The sequence below is a fragment of the Nanorana parkeri genome, unplaced genomic scaffold (assembly GCF_000935625.1).
Source record: "Nanorana parkeri isolate BGI_ZX_2015 unplaced genomic scaffold, ASM93562v1 scaffold539, whole genome shotgun sequence".
In the NCBI taxonomy this organism is placed as follows: domain Eukaryota; kingdom Metazoa; phylum Chordata; class Amphibia; order Anura; family Dicroglossidae; genus Nanorana; species Nanorana parkeri.
In genome coordinates, this window is record NW_017306807.1 from 1,213,647 (window position 1) to 1,233,899 (window position 20,253).

The 20,253-nt window shown below is 39.7% G+C and overlaps 1 protein-coding gene across 1 annotated transcript in view; it reads right to left on the reverse strand.

The window, feature by feature from the left end:
* The window catches only part of LOC108791274 (ras GTPase-activating protein 4-like), a 94,826-nt gene that overhangs the window by 67,245 nt on the left and 7,328 nt on the right, over positions 1-20,253 (reverse strand). The window contains exons 2-3 of the mRNA XM_018561710.1: positions 8,570-8,626; positions 3,093-3,206 (exon numbers count right to left, since the gene is read on the reverse strand). Of these exons, the coding sequence (XP_018417212.1) occupies positions 3,093-3,206; positions 8,570-8,626 (171 nt within the window). The remainder of the gene's footprint in view (positions 1-3,092; positions 3,207-8,569; positions 8,627-20,253) is intronic.

The window sequence follows — 20,253 nt, forward strand, 5'->3', positions numbered from 1 at the left end:
TTACTCTCATGATGTGGTTATAATAAAATTAAGAGGACCAGGTCATTGTTGTGGGGGTTAATGTGTTCTGACCCCCAGGTCTAATCCTTGATGTGTGGTTAGAGGCGCCTCTTAAAAAAATGGTCATCTCACTTGAAAGTTTATTTAGGTTGTTTATTTAAGGTGACACTAAACTCAGGAGTTAAATCTTAAAGGAGAACTATGAGGTGAGTGCTTTTCACTCACCTCATAGTTCTAGCCGACCTGAGACAATGAGACTGTCACCGGTCGGCTCAGTAGATCGGGAGGTGAGCGAACACATACCGGTGAAAAAGAAAAATTTAAAAAAAAGTAGATGATCATTCGGTCCCTAAACATTTTTTGGAGGCTCACAAATCCAATCCCGAAGGGATAAAGGTGTTTGGGATCGAGATGATCCCTGATAATTCTGATGATGGACTCAGATATAAAAAACTTTGCCAAAGAGAAACCTTTTGGATTTATTCTCTTAATAGCCTTCACCCCTCAGGTCTCAACGAGGGCCTTGAATTAGCCTCCTCTCTCTGATTACATTATCTAGCCACCTTTGTTTGATTGTCTACTCCCCATACATCGTGTATATATTACCTCCACTCCACCTTCCTTTCATTATGGCCCTTGCTTCCCCATTTTATCTACACAATTGTTTACACATTTTATATTCATGTCCTTTATCCTTATATTTATAAATTTGTTTTATGGCACAATCATCTATATGGTTTTATACGTAGGAGTCTTCACTCCATTTTTTATGTCAAATCGCTTTTTACTATAATATGTAAATATGATATGCAATTGTCTATATGTAGTATGTGGTTTTTTATATGTGATTCCAGTCTCCTGTTCCCCCGTTTCCATACGAATTTACATAGGGCAGACAGCTGCTATATGCCAGTATTCATGGTAGATCCGATCTATGTCATTATAGCTATCGGTTCTCAACAGCTCTGATTGGCCGCGAGTTTGGTGTCAGACACAAGGCTGTTATTGCCTGCCGTCTTTGATACCATCCATCCCCAGCCGCCGTCCAATCAGCCTCGATTACTAGACCCTATCACGCCCGAGCCGCCCATTCTTAAGCTACAGCAGGGAGGAGACTGGCATTACGTCCTGATGAAGGGGGCGTGCCCCGGAAACGCGTCGACACAGCAGTGCTTTACACAGGACACGCTATCCGGATCTTTTCTTTGCTCCGGTCATATTGTCCTACGGCTTGTTTTTATCTTCAACATAGTGAGTACTTGTCAATTCACTTTTATGCCTCTCTTTTTGGATTAAACGATATTGCACCAGGAAAGGCACACATTACAGTATTGTTTTATGTTAAAAAATCTGAGGGTTTAATGTCACTTTAACTAATAACAAAAATGTATCTTATTTGTGTATCACTGAGCTGTAGATCCTCAAATCATCTCTGAATTAGTGCTGACACTGTCCTTCTTCTGGAGCGTGGCTACTTTTGTTCCCCATGGTCCCTGTGTGTGTTGTAAAGTAGTCACCGATCCAAGCTCACTCCCTTGATTGACTACAATGTAGCATTTAGTTTACTAATTTGTAATGCAATTAAAGTTAAGCTATTTGAATGTATTTTTAAGATTTAACTCCTGAGTTTAGTGTCACTTTAAATGAATATGTCAGCTACAGTCAATGCATTTTGGGGGATTTAGCCTCCCCCTCTTCAGGGCTTGAGCAACAATAATAAGTAGTGAATGCAGGAAAAGATGCACTTTGTAGTCTGAATTAGGACTGGAGCGCTTAGTGTCTGTGAGGACTGGATCTTCATCACTGCAATAAGGTTACACCGACACTCAATGCTCATCCAGCCCTAATTCAGGCTACAGAGTACAGATTTTACTCAATCCATAACATATTACTGTTGTTCAAGCCCTAAAGAAGAGGGGGGGGGGGAGATTCCCCCAAGTTGGCTGTATCTGACATATCCATTTAAATTTTGCAGTCAAATTTGAGAAGTTGTGTTAAGTATTTCTTGTGTTCCTATTCACACAGCATAAGGAAAAATTAGTTTATAAAAATGATTTCTTGCCTTTTAGATGTGTCTGTGTAGCAGGTGTTTGCAAGCTTCTCTCTCAGTTTCCAAGTGGCAGTAAACTTTCTGTCCCCATAGAAAGACCAGGGACACTCTGATCTTCTCCTCATTAACATAAAATGCTTCTAGATTGGTAACGCTTTGTTAGGACAAACATTGTTTAAATCTAGCTTACAAGTGATAACAAGATATGCCAGCCCAGTCCAGACAGGGTTAATTATGTTAAAATTAACCTTCCCAGCCTACTTGCATTCCAGAGCAAAATTCAGTACAGATAACAAGTTTTCCTTCAGAATAGAACATGTACAGTATGCTGAAAGGAGTAATACAAAATATAATTATGCTATGTAAATGAGAAACATGTACCAATTATAAAATAGGTGTTATTTGGCTGCAAAAGTGAAAATACCCTTTACAGTAGAGATTCCTAGTTCTACATACTGCAGTGCATATAAAATGATCCCTTCTGAAACTGCATATGTAGATTCAATACTCATATATCATTCTGATTTTGCATGCCACTAATGTGATAATCTGTAATACAACAATACAAGAGAACCTGTTATCAGAATGCTAAAATTACTGGCCACAACCAGCTGGTGATGCATAACCAATTTTAATTTTTATACTACCACAATACTTGTCTAAAATTTTGCCATGCACTCTCCCCAATCTGCCAGTCAGCTCCTCTCTGGCTGAAAATTAGAAAGGTTAGAGCAGAGTAAGACAGAAGTGCCTGGATCAGCTGTATGATTTCCTGTCAGGAACACCTCATGTAAATGCAGGAAACGGATTGCAATAAACTTACAACTAGTAAGTACACAGCAGCCACTTTTTAATAAAGATGTGTATTTTCTTTATCACAGGCGCTCTTTACCAGTTGTTTAAGAAGTAGGGCATAGTACCCTCATTTACATAATCAGAATGTATCTTTGTGTAATCAATAAAAAATAATGCAGCATTTGAAAAAGTTTCTGATTTACTAATATCCAACTTTGCCTAATTACCCTACATATAAAAAATGTACCTGAGCGCATCTTCATCCATGACATAAAAAGAGACAGAATGGAAGTTGGGTGGCAGGTGGACTTTGTACTCTTCTCCCCAGAATGGTGACAGAGTCTTCCATACTGTTGCTGTCCTATGCAAAGAACACAGTCACTGTTATTCATTCAAACATTAACTGCTGCTAATAAAATATGAGAAATTATACTTCAGCTTCTCAGATACGACCCTAAAGCTTTACTGAGCTTTCTAAGCAATTTTTAAAAGGCCAACTGAATAGGCAAAGTATGAAAGTCTCTTTAAGGTGAATACGAGTATGAGGCCAGAAAATGGAATTCAATTGCAAATACACCTGTATGTAAAAAAAAAAAGTAATCATCTTTTTCAATTTTCTATTAAAACAGAATATAGTAATATTGTCTAAAGCTATCCATAAAATGACAGTCACCTAATCCAACAATTATATAAATGGATTCCATGTATCACTCTCATACGACCACACTCAGGAGGATCAGGCAGGAGAACTAATGTTTCCCACTGACCATTATCATTTCCTTCTATAACAAAACTACAAGCACCAGGATCCTCTTCTCTTAGAGCATTAGAGCATTAGAGCATACTGTACATGCATACTGAGAAATTGGTGGTGTAACTTGACCTTTATTTAAAGAACTAAACAAAACTGTGTCTATAGTTTCCAATGGAAAAGCTGTCAAGATTTATAAATATTTGTTAATTTTCCTATTTCCTAAACCAGACTCTGAATAATTCATTGTCTGAGCCTTCCTGCTAGAAGATTATTGGAAGCTGCTGTCTGTACTCAGCACTACCACTAAAAGACATAAAATTCTAAGGAGAAGGAGGAGTTCCTAATTGTTGGAATTCTTATTTGAGTTATGAGTGTTATAGGTAGTGGGACCCTACAAACAGTAAGTGCTTAACAGGCTCTGAAGAAGGGGGTGCGCCCCAAAAACGCATTCAGCCAGTGGAGGCTTGGAAGACAGAACAACCAGCATGTGGTTCAGCAACAACCCTGCTTACCATCTTGTCTTGAATTGTATTGTACCTGTAATGTCTTCCTTATATTGTAAAGCGCTGCGCAAACTGTTGGCGCTATATAAATACTATGTAATAATAATAATGTCTTTGCAGGTCTCATCTCACACTCCAACAGCAGTCATTCTGTGGCTCCTATGTTCAGACGCTGCCTGCACCTCGCCTATGTGAGTCGGTTTTTATTGTTGTGTATTTTAGAGCTGCAGCTAACGATTATTTTCAAAATCGATTAGTTAGCCGATTATTGAGTTCGATTAATCGGTTAATCGGATAAACAATAAAATTAAAAAAATGAAGTGGCTCCAGTGATGGACTACTAGTTTGTATTGAGATTGCACTCCATCACAGGAGCAAGCTTGGAGCGGTGGAGGTAAAAAAAGAAAAAATGTGTGGTGTACAATATAGTGAAAAGGAAAGTGTCAAATTATACAGCAATGAATGCAGAATGGCACCGGCTATAGAGGACTACAAATCCCAGCAATAGTACATTATACAGCGCAGTGCAGAATATCACCAGCTATTTAGGAATACAACAAATCCCATGTATTGCTGGGATTTGTATTCCTCTATAGCTGATGGTACATTGCTCTGTATAATATACAGCACAATGTACCATCAGCTATAGAGGACTACAAATCCCACTATCCCAGCAATATATTATAGAGCACCATGTGGGGGGAAAGTGCAGGCTTACCTGAGCAGTCTTCCAGCAACTTGCTTCTGAGATCGGACCTGTCTATCGGCAGCTGTCATCCCCCCACACCTGCTCCTCCTTACTACATCTCCCCGCGTCCCTGTGCCGATCGTGCATGTGGGCGGGCGGTGAGAGTGAGGCGCGGAGGAGGTGCGGCGTGAAGATCGTGGATGCGGGTGGGCGGGTCTGGCAGCGGCGAGCATGAGGTGGGGAGGAGGTGCGGCGCGCAGCGCGTGTGGAGCCGTGAACAGGGCCAACTGATCGGAAGCCGATTAATCGATTATTGAAAAAGTTGACAACTTTTTCAATAATCGATTATAATCGATTATGTCGATTAGTTGTTGCAGCCCTAGTGTATTTATTTACAATAAATGATAATGCACAGGAGAAGGTGCTCTCTTGGTTTTTGTTTACAGTAACTGCTTAATGTATGAATGTTTTTCTTAGTAAGAACTTAAGTTATTTCCCCCATAGCCACCAATCAGATTTAAACTTTCAAGGAAGGTCTTATACCAATTGGTTATTTAAGGAGAACTTCAGCCCTCAGTAAGAACACATTAAGGCCTGATTCACACCTGAGCGTTTATGGACACCAGGACATTGAAAGTCAGGACATAACCTTCAACTGATTGCTCGTAATTGTTCCCTGGATTTGCTCTTCCAATAACCTCCATCTTCCTCTCTCAGCAGTTTTCAGGATTACTTTTACCTTGTTCCTTACTCCCTGTGACAAAATCACCCGGCATGTAACATTCTTGCAGGAGCAGCTGCTGGGAGCTCAGTTCCCACTGATGCAGGCATGCAAATAAATCAGTGTATGCATGTTTGGTAGGAAAGGAGTAGGGGATAGACAGAGTTCTGTAGTCAATCAGGGCACTGTCTGACTGTGTTGTCAGCCTAAACAGGAAGTTAGAAGCACACTAGAATTTTGGCAGATAAACAGGCATGTTTCCGATGTCCAATACAGGTTAGAATGCATGAAAAACTTTTAGTACAGACACTTTGACACAACAGCAAAGAACCAGCACTGAGCATGTATTGAAAAAGCTATCTTGCACGAACTAACCAACAAAGGGGTTTTCTAGATCTGTGGCAGAAGTGAGCGGGATGGATTGGTGCACTACAGCTATGCATGGATGAAAACTGAAGCCTTGAGCTTGTAATCAAACTTTGTGTTTCTGCTTAGTTTAAAAAAATAAACTAATGGTACAAATAGTGCATAAAGCAACCTTGTCACATTTGTAAGCCCTCTCACCTGTAGAAGGAAGTAAATACTCCCCTTTCCAGTGGTGGCTCTGCTGAACTATGCTTTGATCACTAGAACAGGCTTGCTAAAGTCCACTGGGAAACTGACACTCATGTACCTCTGACACTCACTGTACCTCATAGCTCTCACTGGTTCCTCTCTCTGACCTTCCGTTACTGCAGGAGAGAGTGGTAACTTAGGTCATAGGGAGAAACCAGAGAGAGTTACAGGGGCCCACAGGGATTGATACTTTTGGAAGTGCCATCTTTCACAGGTAAGTGGGATTTTAAAGAAAAAAAACTGCAAAGTGGTTGCTTTAAAGTCTTAAAATCCAATCAGCTTTAACAGCTTAATCTACTTACAAAAGTAATTTTCAATATTTTTAATTCTGCACCTTTCACATAATACCTAGTGGTCCTGCAATGCAGGTCCTTGGTAAGGCCCTTCTTGTCATAGGGTGACAACGATCTGTTCCTACCTCCCAACTGTTGCCACTCTGCCAATGGAGACTACAAGTAGCTGTGCTGACACACATTGCACAGCTATGCTCCACTGTTATAACCTGCCCTGGGAAATGTCAAGCAGCCATTGTTGGAATGCATGGATGTAAACAGGAAGGTTGCAAGAGATCAGCAGTGCTTATATGTAACAAAGGATAAAAAAGGTAAAAACAAGTATTTTATTTTCAAATATGGCAATTTACAACAAACAGTGATTTAACAAACCGAATGTCATTCAGTTATGTTTTTGTGTAGTTAATGGCATTCTTTTTTAAGGCCAGGAGCAATATCCATTTGCAACCGCTCATAGTAAATAATCCAAAACCATAATTTCATTGTTCTGTGTACTGCAATGCAGTTGAAATCTGATGTGGGTACATGAACACCACTGCGTGCTAAAAATGTTCCCAATTAAAAGTCCCTTAACAACTGGCCACAAACATGCAGAAATGTTTAGGTATTTTACATAAGAAAACCCGCTGCTAACTCTATGATTTATGATTTATTCATGTCGGAAAAACCCTTGTGATTCCAAAATTATCCAAGCACATCCAGTACAGAGAAATATGACATTTTAAGACTTCTTGTCAGCGAACTCCAGGGCTGCAATATCTATTTATAACTTCCTTGTTATTCTCCAAATGGCAGTCATATAAACTTTATTTTGGTTTCATTAATCTCCAGTGGCCACAAACAGGACAGCTATGACTGTAGTTGTTTTTTGAACTCTGCACTTTGATAGGTAAAGCCAAATGTTTGACTTGGATGGCAGCCATTAACACTGTCATTCGCATTTGGTAAATGTCAGATAAAGGTTCATTCAATGGATTCATAAAAGCTTCAGCTATAAATGTGGAAAGTTAAAGCTGAACTCCAGGCACATATAAAATGTCACTAGTGCCAGTTATGGTTTCATTAAAAAAATTACAGATATTTTACATACAGAGGGAAAAGTACTTACAGTATCTATCTCTTGATATGTCAGAGACATGCCTCGTATAATCTCCTGTACAGCATCACTCAGACTGGAAGCACCATTGGAAGTCAGTAAGGCCCTACAGCAGGGGTGCCCATTAGGTCGATCGCGATCTACCAGTCAATCACTGGTAGATCGCGATGTCCTGGGGCTTCTCCTCTGGATCCCCGCTGCTCTCCCAGCGGGGATCCAGAGGAGAAGCTGAGCCGTGTGCGTGGCCGAGCGGCGTAGGATCGGTACATATCATTGCTATGTTCCGATCCTCTGTGCAGGACAAACACTGGAGCGATCGTCTGATCACCCCAGTGTTTGTAAATATCCCCAGTTATGAATGAACAGGATGTGATTTACATCACTTCCTGTTCATGCATGAGTTTCTTAATGGGGAGTGGTACAGAGGCTTGATAACTGGATGATAGTAAATAGTTTCTGAATGAATGGGAAGCCTCTGTGCTTTCTATTCATTTAGAACAGGGGCTCCAGAAAAAGAGATTGTGTCCTCCAATTTCTTTTTCTATATTAAAAGGGAAATATCAGGGGGCTGTTTAGACCCCTAATATTTTCCCAAAGCCCCCCCCCCCCCAGATTAAAAAAAATTAAACTAAATTAAAAAAATTTAAATTAAATCAGAAATAATAAAAATATGCAGGTGTTTTTTTGTTGATAGATCTCATCAAGTTCGTCATTTAAAAAGTAGATCTCCAGATGAAAAATTGTGGGCGCCCCTGCCCTACAGCATATGTCAGAGCTGTCCATCTAACTGTGGCAGCTTACTGACAGGAAGACAGAGCAATGTAATTATCTCATCAGTGTGCTGCCAGTCATTCCACAGAATGCTCCTAGACCACATTGTATTTACCCAGCAGTTACAGGCTGTACTAAATTCTAGTGTAGTCTGCAGTGAGGTCTCTAGGTGTAGAACAGAACTATAAATCTTTTGCCAGGTAAAATAGTTCCCACATATGCATTCTAATGGAACATTTAGATGACGCCCTGGAGTTCAACTTTTTTTTCTAGAGGGCTGTACCTGATAATTGTCTCATCATCAATCTTCACAATGCAATATGGATCACTGCTTCCGGTTCTGAAAATAAATAAACAAAAGCATTTAAACCCTTAATTTAGGAAATCGCTGATACACAGATGATTTATTGCTGTACACCTTTCATTTGCCACATTTGTATAGCACATTAACCAGCCTGATTCACCCTTGCATTCAACAAGTTGAGCCTGTTTTGCCATACTTAGCCCAACATTCAGATTTCCCATTCTACAATGTAAACTTCAGTTTTAAATAGCCTCCTCTGGAAAAGATTTGTGTTTTAAAGTGCCTTGGGTTTAAGGCTTTCAGGCTGTGTAGACACAAATGAGGGCACCTCTAATTGCCTGTTTTCAATAGCTGCTGCTGATGCTTTAGCTGCTTGGGTCATTAATTGTTATCAACCAGAGTGAGCTACATCCCAGGGATGGTTCTGCAAGTGCTACTAAGTTCCCCCATGTGTACATGCTCTAGTCCAGGGGTGGCAAACACAAGGCCCGCGGGCCGAATCCGGCCACGATAAAACCAAGGAGGAATCAATTGGCCAGCGTGCAACACTTAAGGCTCCTCGCCATCACTGGTAGCTTAAACTTGACTTTAGTAAATCAGGCCAAAAGAACACAGCTTACAAAAGAACAGGAGTGAAAATCCACTGATGGCATCATGGAAGCTTATCTTTTTCCTCGTAGTTCAGACCTTCTCAGCTTTGCCATGCACTGCTTATGCACATGTTCCTGAATATAGGAATATAGTTATAGTTGGCTAATGTTATGTGGTGACTTTAAGTCTTATACAAGGAAACCTTTGCTGAGAAGACTTGAAGGCTGGAATCATTGAACTGTGAACTAAAAATGCTACTTCAAACTGTTAAATTGATCCTAATGCTTCAGTCAAGTCACTGACCCAGACAAGTATGCAGATCAGGGGGGTTCAGACTTTGAGTTTCCTTATCTGCATGCTTGTACCTGGTCAGTAACTCAGTACTGAGATCAGACACAGCCAGACAACTAGCATTTTCAGTAGGAAAGGTCAGCAATAGCAGGCTCTATATTTATCCCAGCACATGTTTTCTTTACCATGGTATACAAGCCATCTGTTTAGAGGGACTTTTTTATTGTTCCATATATCGAACTAAATATAGATGAAGAAAATTGGTGTTTTCCACCCTATCTCCACCCTATACAAAATATGTCTGAAAAACAAAACAATAAACACTGTAGAATATGATTTGTCCGGCCAGCCAATACAGATTTAGGAAAAGAAAGATAATTGAGTTAGACAAATCTTTGAGTATTTCATATTTGTTCATGGATACTGTCTCTGGATAAATCTTTCAAAAATGTATACTGGGTCAGTAAAAAAAATCAGCAATTTGTGGGGTTATAAATAAGCAACCCAAAGATGAGGGAATATTTCAGTTGCTGATATAGGAGTATTTAATATACAGTATTGTAGTTAATGGCTAGTTTGTCTGAATTTCTTTTGCTGCTACCAGGCAAAAAGATGTATAAAATATGTTTCCATTCCAAACAGCTCATTCAACGAGGAGCAAACATAGGTAAATCTATTTTTTTTTTCTTCTATTTTATAGATTTTTTTTTCCTGTGTTCACTTTCAGTAACTAATTGGTGAGAGAAAAGGCCATATCCAACTGGCCTGAAGCCATCTAGTCTTCAAAAGTCCACATTTATAAATAAAGCTAAAACGCGGCTAATGACCAATGACTGTTTACTTTAGAGGGAAAGTGGCTGCGTTTCACCCAGACTAAGTAGGAAAACTCAGTGATTTCCATTTTCAATGTGAACACTTTCAGTCAAGAATTTCCTCTGATGCGGAAAAAGCAAGGACACATCTGCTTCCTGGCTATGTGTAGATATTTTTTCCACTGGGTACATTAATTATGACAACTCCAAATTATTAGTATTTCCCCACCATCCCACAATGCAAAGCAGTGTCATGTAGGGCTGCCTGATCTCTGATGTGGAGTAAGGTCAAAAAAGAGCCCCCAAGCCAGGGGTAGAGGACTTTATAAGTGTAAAAAGTAAACTGTTAGTGTAAAAATATGAGCAATCTTATTGTGAAAAAAACATCCAGTGAGGGCCCATTCACACCATAAGCGATGAGTGTCATTTTTTAGCAGCTGAACGCCAGTCACCGCTTGGGTGAATGGCTTGTGGTAGATCCCATCGCACTCCTGACCGGATAAAGCCCAAACAAACATGTGGTCCCTTCTTCAGGCAAACAACAGAGATGACTGTTATCTACAAACGGAGTGCGAGTGACTTTATGGTATTTTGCTAAATGGCATGTAGACACCACATAAAGTTTAAAAAAAAAAAAGCATCCTTGATATATGATGATTAGATGTGCCAGTTTGCAGTTTCCCTATTTCATGAGTTAATGCCAGTAAAAGACTGACACTTCTCTCCTAGAAATACTCAATGGCTCTTTTGTGATATTTTAGAAACAAATAGATGTGGATTTACACAGCCTGTGCCAAGTTTTATTCGGATTCAGATATCAAGCCAACATTGCCAGCAACAGCAGATGGCCATGTGGATAATCACATTCTAAATTATTCTCCATGAAGCATATGTTGTATCTTGCAGCAAGAATTGCAGGATAACTCTGGTAACAACAAAAAAATCCAATGCATTTATAATGATAATGTAAAAAAAATCTAAAAATAACTGTAGCTCAAAAATTGACAATGACTAAATGGCAAGCATCAGTAAGTGCTCAGCTCTATAAAGTAGAATTCCAGGTGATTCTCAATACAGCCGATGCTGGTATATATGTTTCATAGCAAGAGACACAACAGGGCAAATAAATATTTGAGTGTCTCCCAGAGGTGAGGTGCCAAAGATTTTGTCCTGGAAATAGCTCAGATTTAGCAAGCTTTGTAGGACTACTGTATTTCTCTTTACTGTTAAATTATTTATTTTAGCTCAGGGGAAAATAATACATATCAGCTGATTGCCTCATGAAATGGCATGGAGCCGGCTTCCTGATACAGGAAGTATCGGGCTGGGCATCGGAGCATTTGGGCGAGTACAAGTTTTTGCCCAAATACTCGGTATCGGCAACGATACTGATACTAGTATCAGTGCATCCCTACCTAGAACCATCTTAAATATCATGACTTCTAATGTCAAAGGACTGAATTCAATTAAAAAATGTTGGCTAGCATTGAAATATTTTAGGATCTCTGAGGTAAATATCATATTTGTTCAGGAGAATAATTTTCCTAAGGAAGGTTTCCTCAGTTTTGCCTCAAAATACATCCCTGTCTCACATTTGGCCATAGACCCATCCGGCAAGGCTAGGGTAGCTGTGCTTATTAGGAAAATGTGTAACTTTACAGTAACAACTACTAAAATTCATCCATTAGGGAGGTGTACCTTTTAAAGGGGAGGCTTTGTTGAAACAAACTATTATTACTAAATATATATTCTCCTAACATTAGACAAGTTACATTTCTTTGTAATGTAGTTATTAGTGAAGCACCGAAATTTTGGCCGCCGAAGCCTATCGGCCGAAAATGGCACTTTGGGCAAAATGCCGAAAGTGCTATCTTTTGGCCGAAAATTGCGATGCATCCTTAAATTCTCTCTTCCCCGATGGGCGCTGCTCTGTGTTCCCTCTGACATAACACAGCATCCAGCATGGAAGAGAGGGTGGAGAGCGCTGAGAGCGTGTCACAGGAGGAGCTCTCCTCCCGCACCACCCCGCTCAGCCTCCTGTAACAGATTAGGAGATCGGTGTGTGGGCGGAGACAGCTGTCAGCTGTCACAGGAGGCCGAGTCGGCAGTGAGGGGGAGGAGTCAGCTATCAAATGAGACCGAGCTCTCCTCCCCGCACCGCCTGCATAGCCTCCTGTGAGAGCCGATCCAGGATGGAGAACCGGTACAAACATTCAGCGATTAGTGATCGATGAATGTTTATAAATATATGGACATAGCATGAGTTACTATGTACCTGTTATGAATGAATGATTGTGTACATAGTACTCATACTATATCCACACTTTATCAATGAACAGGAACACTCAGTTCAGTATAGAGGATTCCTGTTCATTCAGTGCAGGGGCTGCAGAAAAAGAGATTGAGGACACTGTGTCCTCATTCTCTTTTTTTGCTGTAAAAGGGAACTATCAGGAGTCTGTTTAGACCCCTGATAGTTCACCAAACCCCAAAGTTTAAAAAAAATAAATAAAAATAGTTTAAAACATTTAAAAAGGTTAGACATTTTTTTTCTTTTCGGTTTGGGATTTTTTTTTCCAGTTTTGTTCTCAAAAATGTGCACCTCTAGTATTTATGCATGGGATCGTGTTAGAGTCACTGTCAGTAGGTGGGGGATTTTAACATGACAATGTCACAGAGAAGACAGCTACAGGCAAATTTATGCATCTAACTCACCACTAATAACCTTAGCAGGTTTTAAACTGCTGATCCAAAGCCTTTCCATGTACAACATGTGGAGAATTAAATATTCAACTTGCACATAATATACAGTAAACTCCCTATTATCCGGCATTTAAGCAACCGGCACAAAAAATCAAGGACGTAATATGTCCTCAATTTTTTTTGCTGGTTGCTTGATAGACATGTGCACACTAAAATATTTTGTTAGCTATTCAATTTATTTGAATAAATTATTTGTTTACTTCTTGCTGCTGGTTGGTGTCTAGATTCCGCAGTTGGCAGCTGAATGTTAACAATGGGGAGCAATAGCAGGTAAAGCCCTTCTGCATGGAGAACCTTGAACTCCCCATATTACTCCTCAGTTCTCACTTGAAGGACATTTGGATTTGAAGAGTAGTTGAGGACCAGGGTTTCTAGGGCTTTTGAAAAGGGGCAAAAACATGTTTTTCTGACTACTATAGGCACTTATTGCAAAAAGAGATTTTAAACTTGCCGGTATGCCGAGACGTTAAGAATTATTTGCATACAGGGCTATCACTTAATTTTCTCTTTCTCAAAAATAATTTCTCATAATTATATCCATAGAAACCATATCCATTCAAACAAAATTAGCTTTCAGAGGTTTAAAAATATATTTCCAGAAATTCTGATTAATTATTGTGACTTAAAGCGGACCTTTACACTAAAAAATCTAATTCTACTAATGCATTCCTCTATGTATGATGATTAATAATAACATAGATATGTCAGGTGTAAAATGCTGTGATTCTGAAATACTTACACTTGCAGAACATTCACTTTCTGCTTTGAAAGGGCAAAATGACTTCAATTTGCCAAAGCATTGCACACTGGGATTGCCTTGTCATCAGCAGAGCATTGCTGGGAAATCTCATCTGTTAGCTCACGAGATCTCAGGGAAAGGCATTTTTCTTCCCTGAGATGATGTGCATGGTCCTAGTTACATCTCTAGTCACATGTTCCAGAAATCCAGTAAGTAAAAGGAGAGCTAGTAATCTGCCCTTAGTAAACAGGCCCACTGTCAGAAGACTGGGGGAAGAAAAGAGAAATAACGTATGCAAAGAATACAAAGCCGGCAATTATCTAGAAGTATGTGTTTGTAGATTGTCATTACTAAACATTTCTAAAGGTGTGTTTGTTGTCATTTTAAAGATATGGGTAAAGGTCCGCTTTAAGCTAGCTATTGACAGGAAAAGGCATTTGGAAGACCCAACCACCAAGAAACCTTACCTACAAAAGTTGTTTTCATAACTGCTTCTGCAGAACGTATATGTTTATGCACTGCGTATCCTTATCTCAGGGATAAGGTCTATATTTGTCCTCTCAAGATCATTATTCAGTAAAGCCATATTATGTAATCAAAGACAAGTGTCCTTTGTTACTTTCTCACAGTGCAAACTGCTTATTTACTCTTTAATACCATGCAAAACCTCGCAAGTCATATCTCACAGTCGTTGCGGGAGATTTGATAAGGATGTTAGCCACCATAGCTTACTTTCCTGTTCATCATGGTACATACACTTGAACAATAGCATGGGCACTATGTAAATTATGCTTTTGGCAAAGCTGCAAGTTTCACATTGTTTGGCTTACATAAACCTCACAGCACAGATTTAATGAGATTACTCAGGAAATAGCTGCAACTTACAGGAGAGAGCGAGCAGCAGAGTTCACGAACAGAGCAATTGTCTGTTCTTAATAGCTATTCCTCACAAACTGCCACAGAGCCAATTTTCTGCCTAACTGCACACTAACCTTCTGGTACAACACGCAGCTTATCAAATGGTCTATTCATACTGTTGCTTTTGTCCAAGGATATAAATGTGAACCTGCCCAAATTGTGTCTACGCATTCAACAGGTGAATGGCATAAGGAAGGGAAAAGCGTAACAAAAATTACGCAATTAAAAAAAATTACTATATTTTTACATTCTAAAAATATCATGAAAAGTTTACAAATTAAATGTAATGATTTAGTGATTTTTGTATGCTGTGTCCTAAAATATCTGTATAGCCAAAACCTTTTCATTTTGGATAGAGTAGAGAAAGGTTAAAACCCCTATCAGGTTATTTTTGTCTTTCTGTGTCCAGTTGGAGACTTCTCTTTACTTCCTGTCCTGAAGACGCAAAAGGAAATGGGAGGAAATCTCATTTTTCACCTACCTTATTCTCATCTAAGACTATTCTCACTAGAACATTTGTCCCAACTGGATGTTTTAACCTTATCTCTTGCTTTGCTATAACTAAAAAATTGTATTTCCCATCACTTTCTGTCTCAGTGACAACGATCACTAGGACAAATAGAGGGGAAATTGCACTTGTGAGTACAGAGACAGCAATAAAATCTAGACAGAGGGTCTAATTTTTCTCCGCTGTATCCAAAGCCTAAAGAAAAGTTCTGCCTTCACATAAATGTTAAGTAGCAAACTACAGCTGAGTTAATGTAATATTCAAGAAATTAAATGTGAGTCCTTTTTACTATTTTTATTCCTGTTTAATATAAAATAAAAACAGACCCTAATAATTGTTTTACATTTTTAGGCTGAGATCCTCAATTTGATTATGTTACATAAATCCCTTTCATTGTACCTTGAAACGACAAAAGAAATTATTGAAAAAGAAGAGTATTTATCAACAATGTACAGTTGCTATACCTGTTACTGAAATTGTCATAACTGTTGAAGAATATGTAGAATTAAGAAGGTGTATGTACAGGGCCGGACTGGCCATAGGGCAAACCGGGCACTTGCCCGGTGGGCCGGGCCGGGCCGAACACAATCAACCTGATTGTGTTCGGGCCGTCTGCTATGCCCGATGGCCGGCTCTGTGCAGAGCAGTGTCTACTGTGTGGTAGCGAGCAGAGCCGGAGGACAGGAGTTCTAGTACAGCACTTTCGCTACATTGGCGGTCAGTGCGAATATTTTCATTACATTGGCAGCTGGCAGGGCCAGACCTGCCATCGGGCATACCAGGCCCATACCAGGTGGGCTTAGCAGCCTGAGACCCCGCAGAGCCCACCACAGACCTTGCAGAGCCCACCTGAGACCACAGCAGAGTGAGGTAAATTTAGTGGGGGGCGGGGAGGGCGCCCGAGATAATGCTTTGCAGGGATTTTTAGTCCTCTATAGCTGATGGTATTCTGCATTAGAGTGTAAGCTCCTCTGTACAGAGACTGATGTGACTTCTCTTTACAGCACTGCGGTATATGTCAGAGCTTTATAAATGTATAATAATAGTGTGTGACTGTGGTGGGAAATTAGAGTGTTAGCTACTTTAGTGCAGAGAATGCTAGGGGGGTTAGGGGGCTAATGAGATCCGATTCTCTATAGTAATATGTCTGTGAAGGTTCATTCATCCAGGTCACATGGTATATCTGAACGGCCCTGTGTATGTATGACATTATAATAAAGATATTGATTGCTGGGTATTAATATAGCTGTTTAAATGGATATGAAGAGGGAAGTCTTGCACAGACATAGGGTTAGGTCACCAATTTTACCTATAACCAGTCACTTGTTACAAAGGACTTTATGTCCAATAGGCAGGCTAAAAGGTAGGCCAAAGTAGGACCACAGAAGGTCTGGTCACTAGCAGCACACTTGTGTTTCCAGTTTTGGGGGTACAAGGCTAGTTTTGAAATTATTAACAGCCTACACAGTCCACAAGCCTCTTGGTTTGTATTAGTCTATATGTACAAACTAATCAACATTAACCTCTTTATTGATTTTTAAGCAGGGCTAAAACAACTAATCGATTTAATCAATAAAAATCGTTGATGAGAATCATTGTCAACTATTCTCATTATTGATTAGTTGGTCTGGATCCCCTGCATCTCTCCTCCCCGCTGGGAGCCGGTGTTTCTGTGTCCCCTTTGAACCCCACCACTCCCAGGGGGATCCTGGGGGTCACAGACCCCTGCAGCTGGTGCCCAGTGGTGAAGAGAGCTCCCCCAAACCCCCCCACCACCATCGCTCTGCAGCTCTCTCCTTCCTAATGAGAGCACGCTACATGCTGTGGTCTGTGTCCACTCCGATCCCCGCTGCTCCCTACTGCCTTAATTGGCAGAAACTGCTGGGATCAGAGCGTACAAAGACTGCTGCAGGCAGCACCCAGAGGGGAGAAGAGACTGTCTGCCACTCTGCAACCCACCCAACCCTGCCACCCTTTGTTCCATTCAACTGCCGGTGGTAGAAAGCTGGTGGCAAGACTCCAATCTGCAGGTCCCTCCTCTGCTGATTGACAGCACCTGTTTATAGCCAGTAGGGGTGTGCAGGTAGTGAAAAAAGGGTGTGATTTATACACACCAGTGTACTTTATTCACAGGGAGTATGTGGCCATGGTGAAACAAAGCCAGGTTTTAATTAAACACCGTGATAAACAACATTTTGTTGTTGAGTCTGGGAACTAAGGTGACATCAGTCTCCTTGTGGAAAAGTAAAAATATATTTGAATATTGAATATTATATATGCTGTGATATATTTAATAATTAGTTGTTATTTGTTGTTCTGTTATATTTAAAGCTAAACTCCAATAAAAAAGTTGTTTAAAATTTTCCATTGAAATACTTGTATAAAAGTGTGCTAATGATGGGTGTCCCATGTGTGGATGCTTCTACGTTAGGTAAAACTATTAGTTTTATTAATCTATTAATCACTTACTACTGTACCGTAAGTGCTGAATTTCCGGCACTGAAACTTATAGGGGGGAATTTATTAAAACTGGTGCAAACAGAATCGGGAGCAGTTGTTGCACAGCGACCAATCAGCTTCTCTCTTTCATTTTCAGGGCGTAACTGAACAAACTGAAGAGAGAAGCTGATTGGTTGCCATAGGCTACAGCTCCAGATTCTGCCTGCTCCAGTTTTGATAAATTCCCCTCATAGTCTTTTCATTTTATTCTATTTGGGGTCAGCAGTATAAACTTGTTGGTGACACATACAAAGCTGCTCTATGTTAGCAGCACATTACCGTACACTAATGCAGTCCAGTTTATTGCGTGTCTCTGTGATGTCTCTGCAATATTTCTGCCTCTTGTCTCTGACATAAGTTGCTGTCATTCCTATTTGAGGTATTTAAAAAAAAAATCTGCCTTTTCTCTCCTCCTTACACTACTGGCCAATCAAGCTGCTTAGATATTTTCCAGCCAACTTGCTATGTCTAACTATTGTCTCTGAAATATAGCTCTGTAATATTTATTTCAAAACAACTCCTCCTTTATGGAAAGTGGGCTTGTAGTTTTGAAGTGTTTTTGTGCACTGTGCTGACATCTTATTAAACTAGACTATACAATGCGGTACTGCACTAAAAGAAGTTCACAAGTTATGTACAAGTTATGTACATGTTTTGCCAATGTTTGGCAATTGTTAGGACTTTTGAACTGTAAACTTTCCGATAGTTGTTAGATCTGTTCTGTCTATGACAAACGCTCAATTCTAAACATTACCGCTAGATTAAAAAAAATAAATAAAAAAAAAATCATGTGTTGCAGCAAAAACTACCTAAAAAAGACTTTAATCGGATGGGGTGCTGCTGCTTTATGTAAGCCAAGGAACAACGTAACATTTAAAAAATGTATTACCCATACAAATTATGTGATGTCCTGATACAGTGTCCCTGATGTTGTCCCCAATAATCAGAAATATCTATTAACACTAGAGGTGCACCGAAATGAAAATTTCAAGACCGAAACAAAACTGAAATTTAAAATAAATGTCAGGCCAAAACCAAAAATGCTTTTTATTTTAACTTTTTCAATTTTTGTAAATATTTAATTTTTATTTATTTTTTATAAACTTTTAATTTTTTAAATATTTATTAATATTTATTAATTTTTTTATTAAATATTTTTATTTTTTACTTTTACTTTTAGGGGCTTCGGGGAAATATTAGGGGTCTAAAAAGACCCCTGATATTTCCCTTTTAAAATAGAAAAAGAGATTGAGGACACAGAGTCCTCAATCTCTTTATCTGCAGCCCCTGTTAAGAATGAACAGGAATCCTCTATATTGAGTAGGGCTGTGCAAATTAACGATTAATTTCTCGATTAATCGTTAATCTTTTTGATCGATTAAAAATTTTTTGATCGATTATTTTTTTTTAAAAACTCTGCGCGAGCGCCAGCCAAGGCATTGGCCTATACACATACAGCACAGCAATGAAGTCATACAATGAACTAGGGTGATCCTAGTTAATTTTATTACTTCATTGCTGTGCTTTATGTGTATAGGCCAATGTAGTTGGATCTGTATGTGCATTATAATTAATCGAAATTAATCAATTAATCGATTAAAACATTTTTTGATTAATCGAACACAAAATTTTTAATCATTACCAGACCTAATATTGAGTGCTCCTGTTCATTCATAACCTGAGAACATAGTGTGTTTACTATAACTACAACTATGAACAGGAGGTGATGTAGATCACTCCCATTCATTCATAATTGAGGATATAGTCAACATACTATGTCCTCAATTATGTACAAACACTCAACGATCACTGATCGCTGAGTGTTTGCACTCGCTCTCCTTTCTGACACGCTGTCACAGGAGGCTGAGCAAGTGGAGCTCAGCCTCCTGTGACAGTACTGCAAGCTGTCTCCGCTATCACTGCTCTCTTCCGATCTGTGACAGGAGGCTGAGCGGGGTGGGGAGGAGAGACGCTGGCCGCTCACAGCACTCTCCTCCCGCAGCGTTCGGCCGCCTGTGACAGTTTCTCTCCTCCCCGCTGGGACAAAGAGCAGCGTCCAGCGAGGAGGAGAGATAGAATGGATGTGCCGCTGTATTGGCAGGAAAATGGCACTTTTGGCATAATGCCAAAAGTGCCATTTTCAGACTATATGTTTCGGCGGCCGATATATCGGTGCATCCCTAATTAACACCACATATAGCCTAAAGCCATCCCTGTAGCATGTTAGTTGAAGAATTGAAGTTTTTCCCATTTCACCCTCGAAGTCACTATCTTCGCACTAAACTGTATTTATGTTTTTTTGCATTGATACATGTCCCCCAGGACAGTGTCCGGCTCCTTGTGGCCTTTGTTTGACAAGCCCTTCCCTATTAGTCTTGAAAATGGATAGAATTTACTTTCAAAATTCACCTCCTATTGACTTCAATAGGGTTTGAATTAAACTACGCACATGGCGAACTTTTCAGCACGTTCGCCAAATATACCCACAAATTGAACCCAAGCAGGTTCGTCCATCACTTCTGCCTACTTTTCACACTTATAT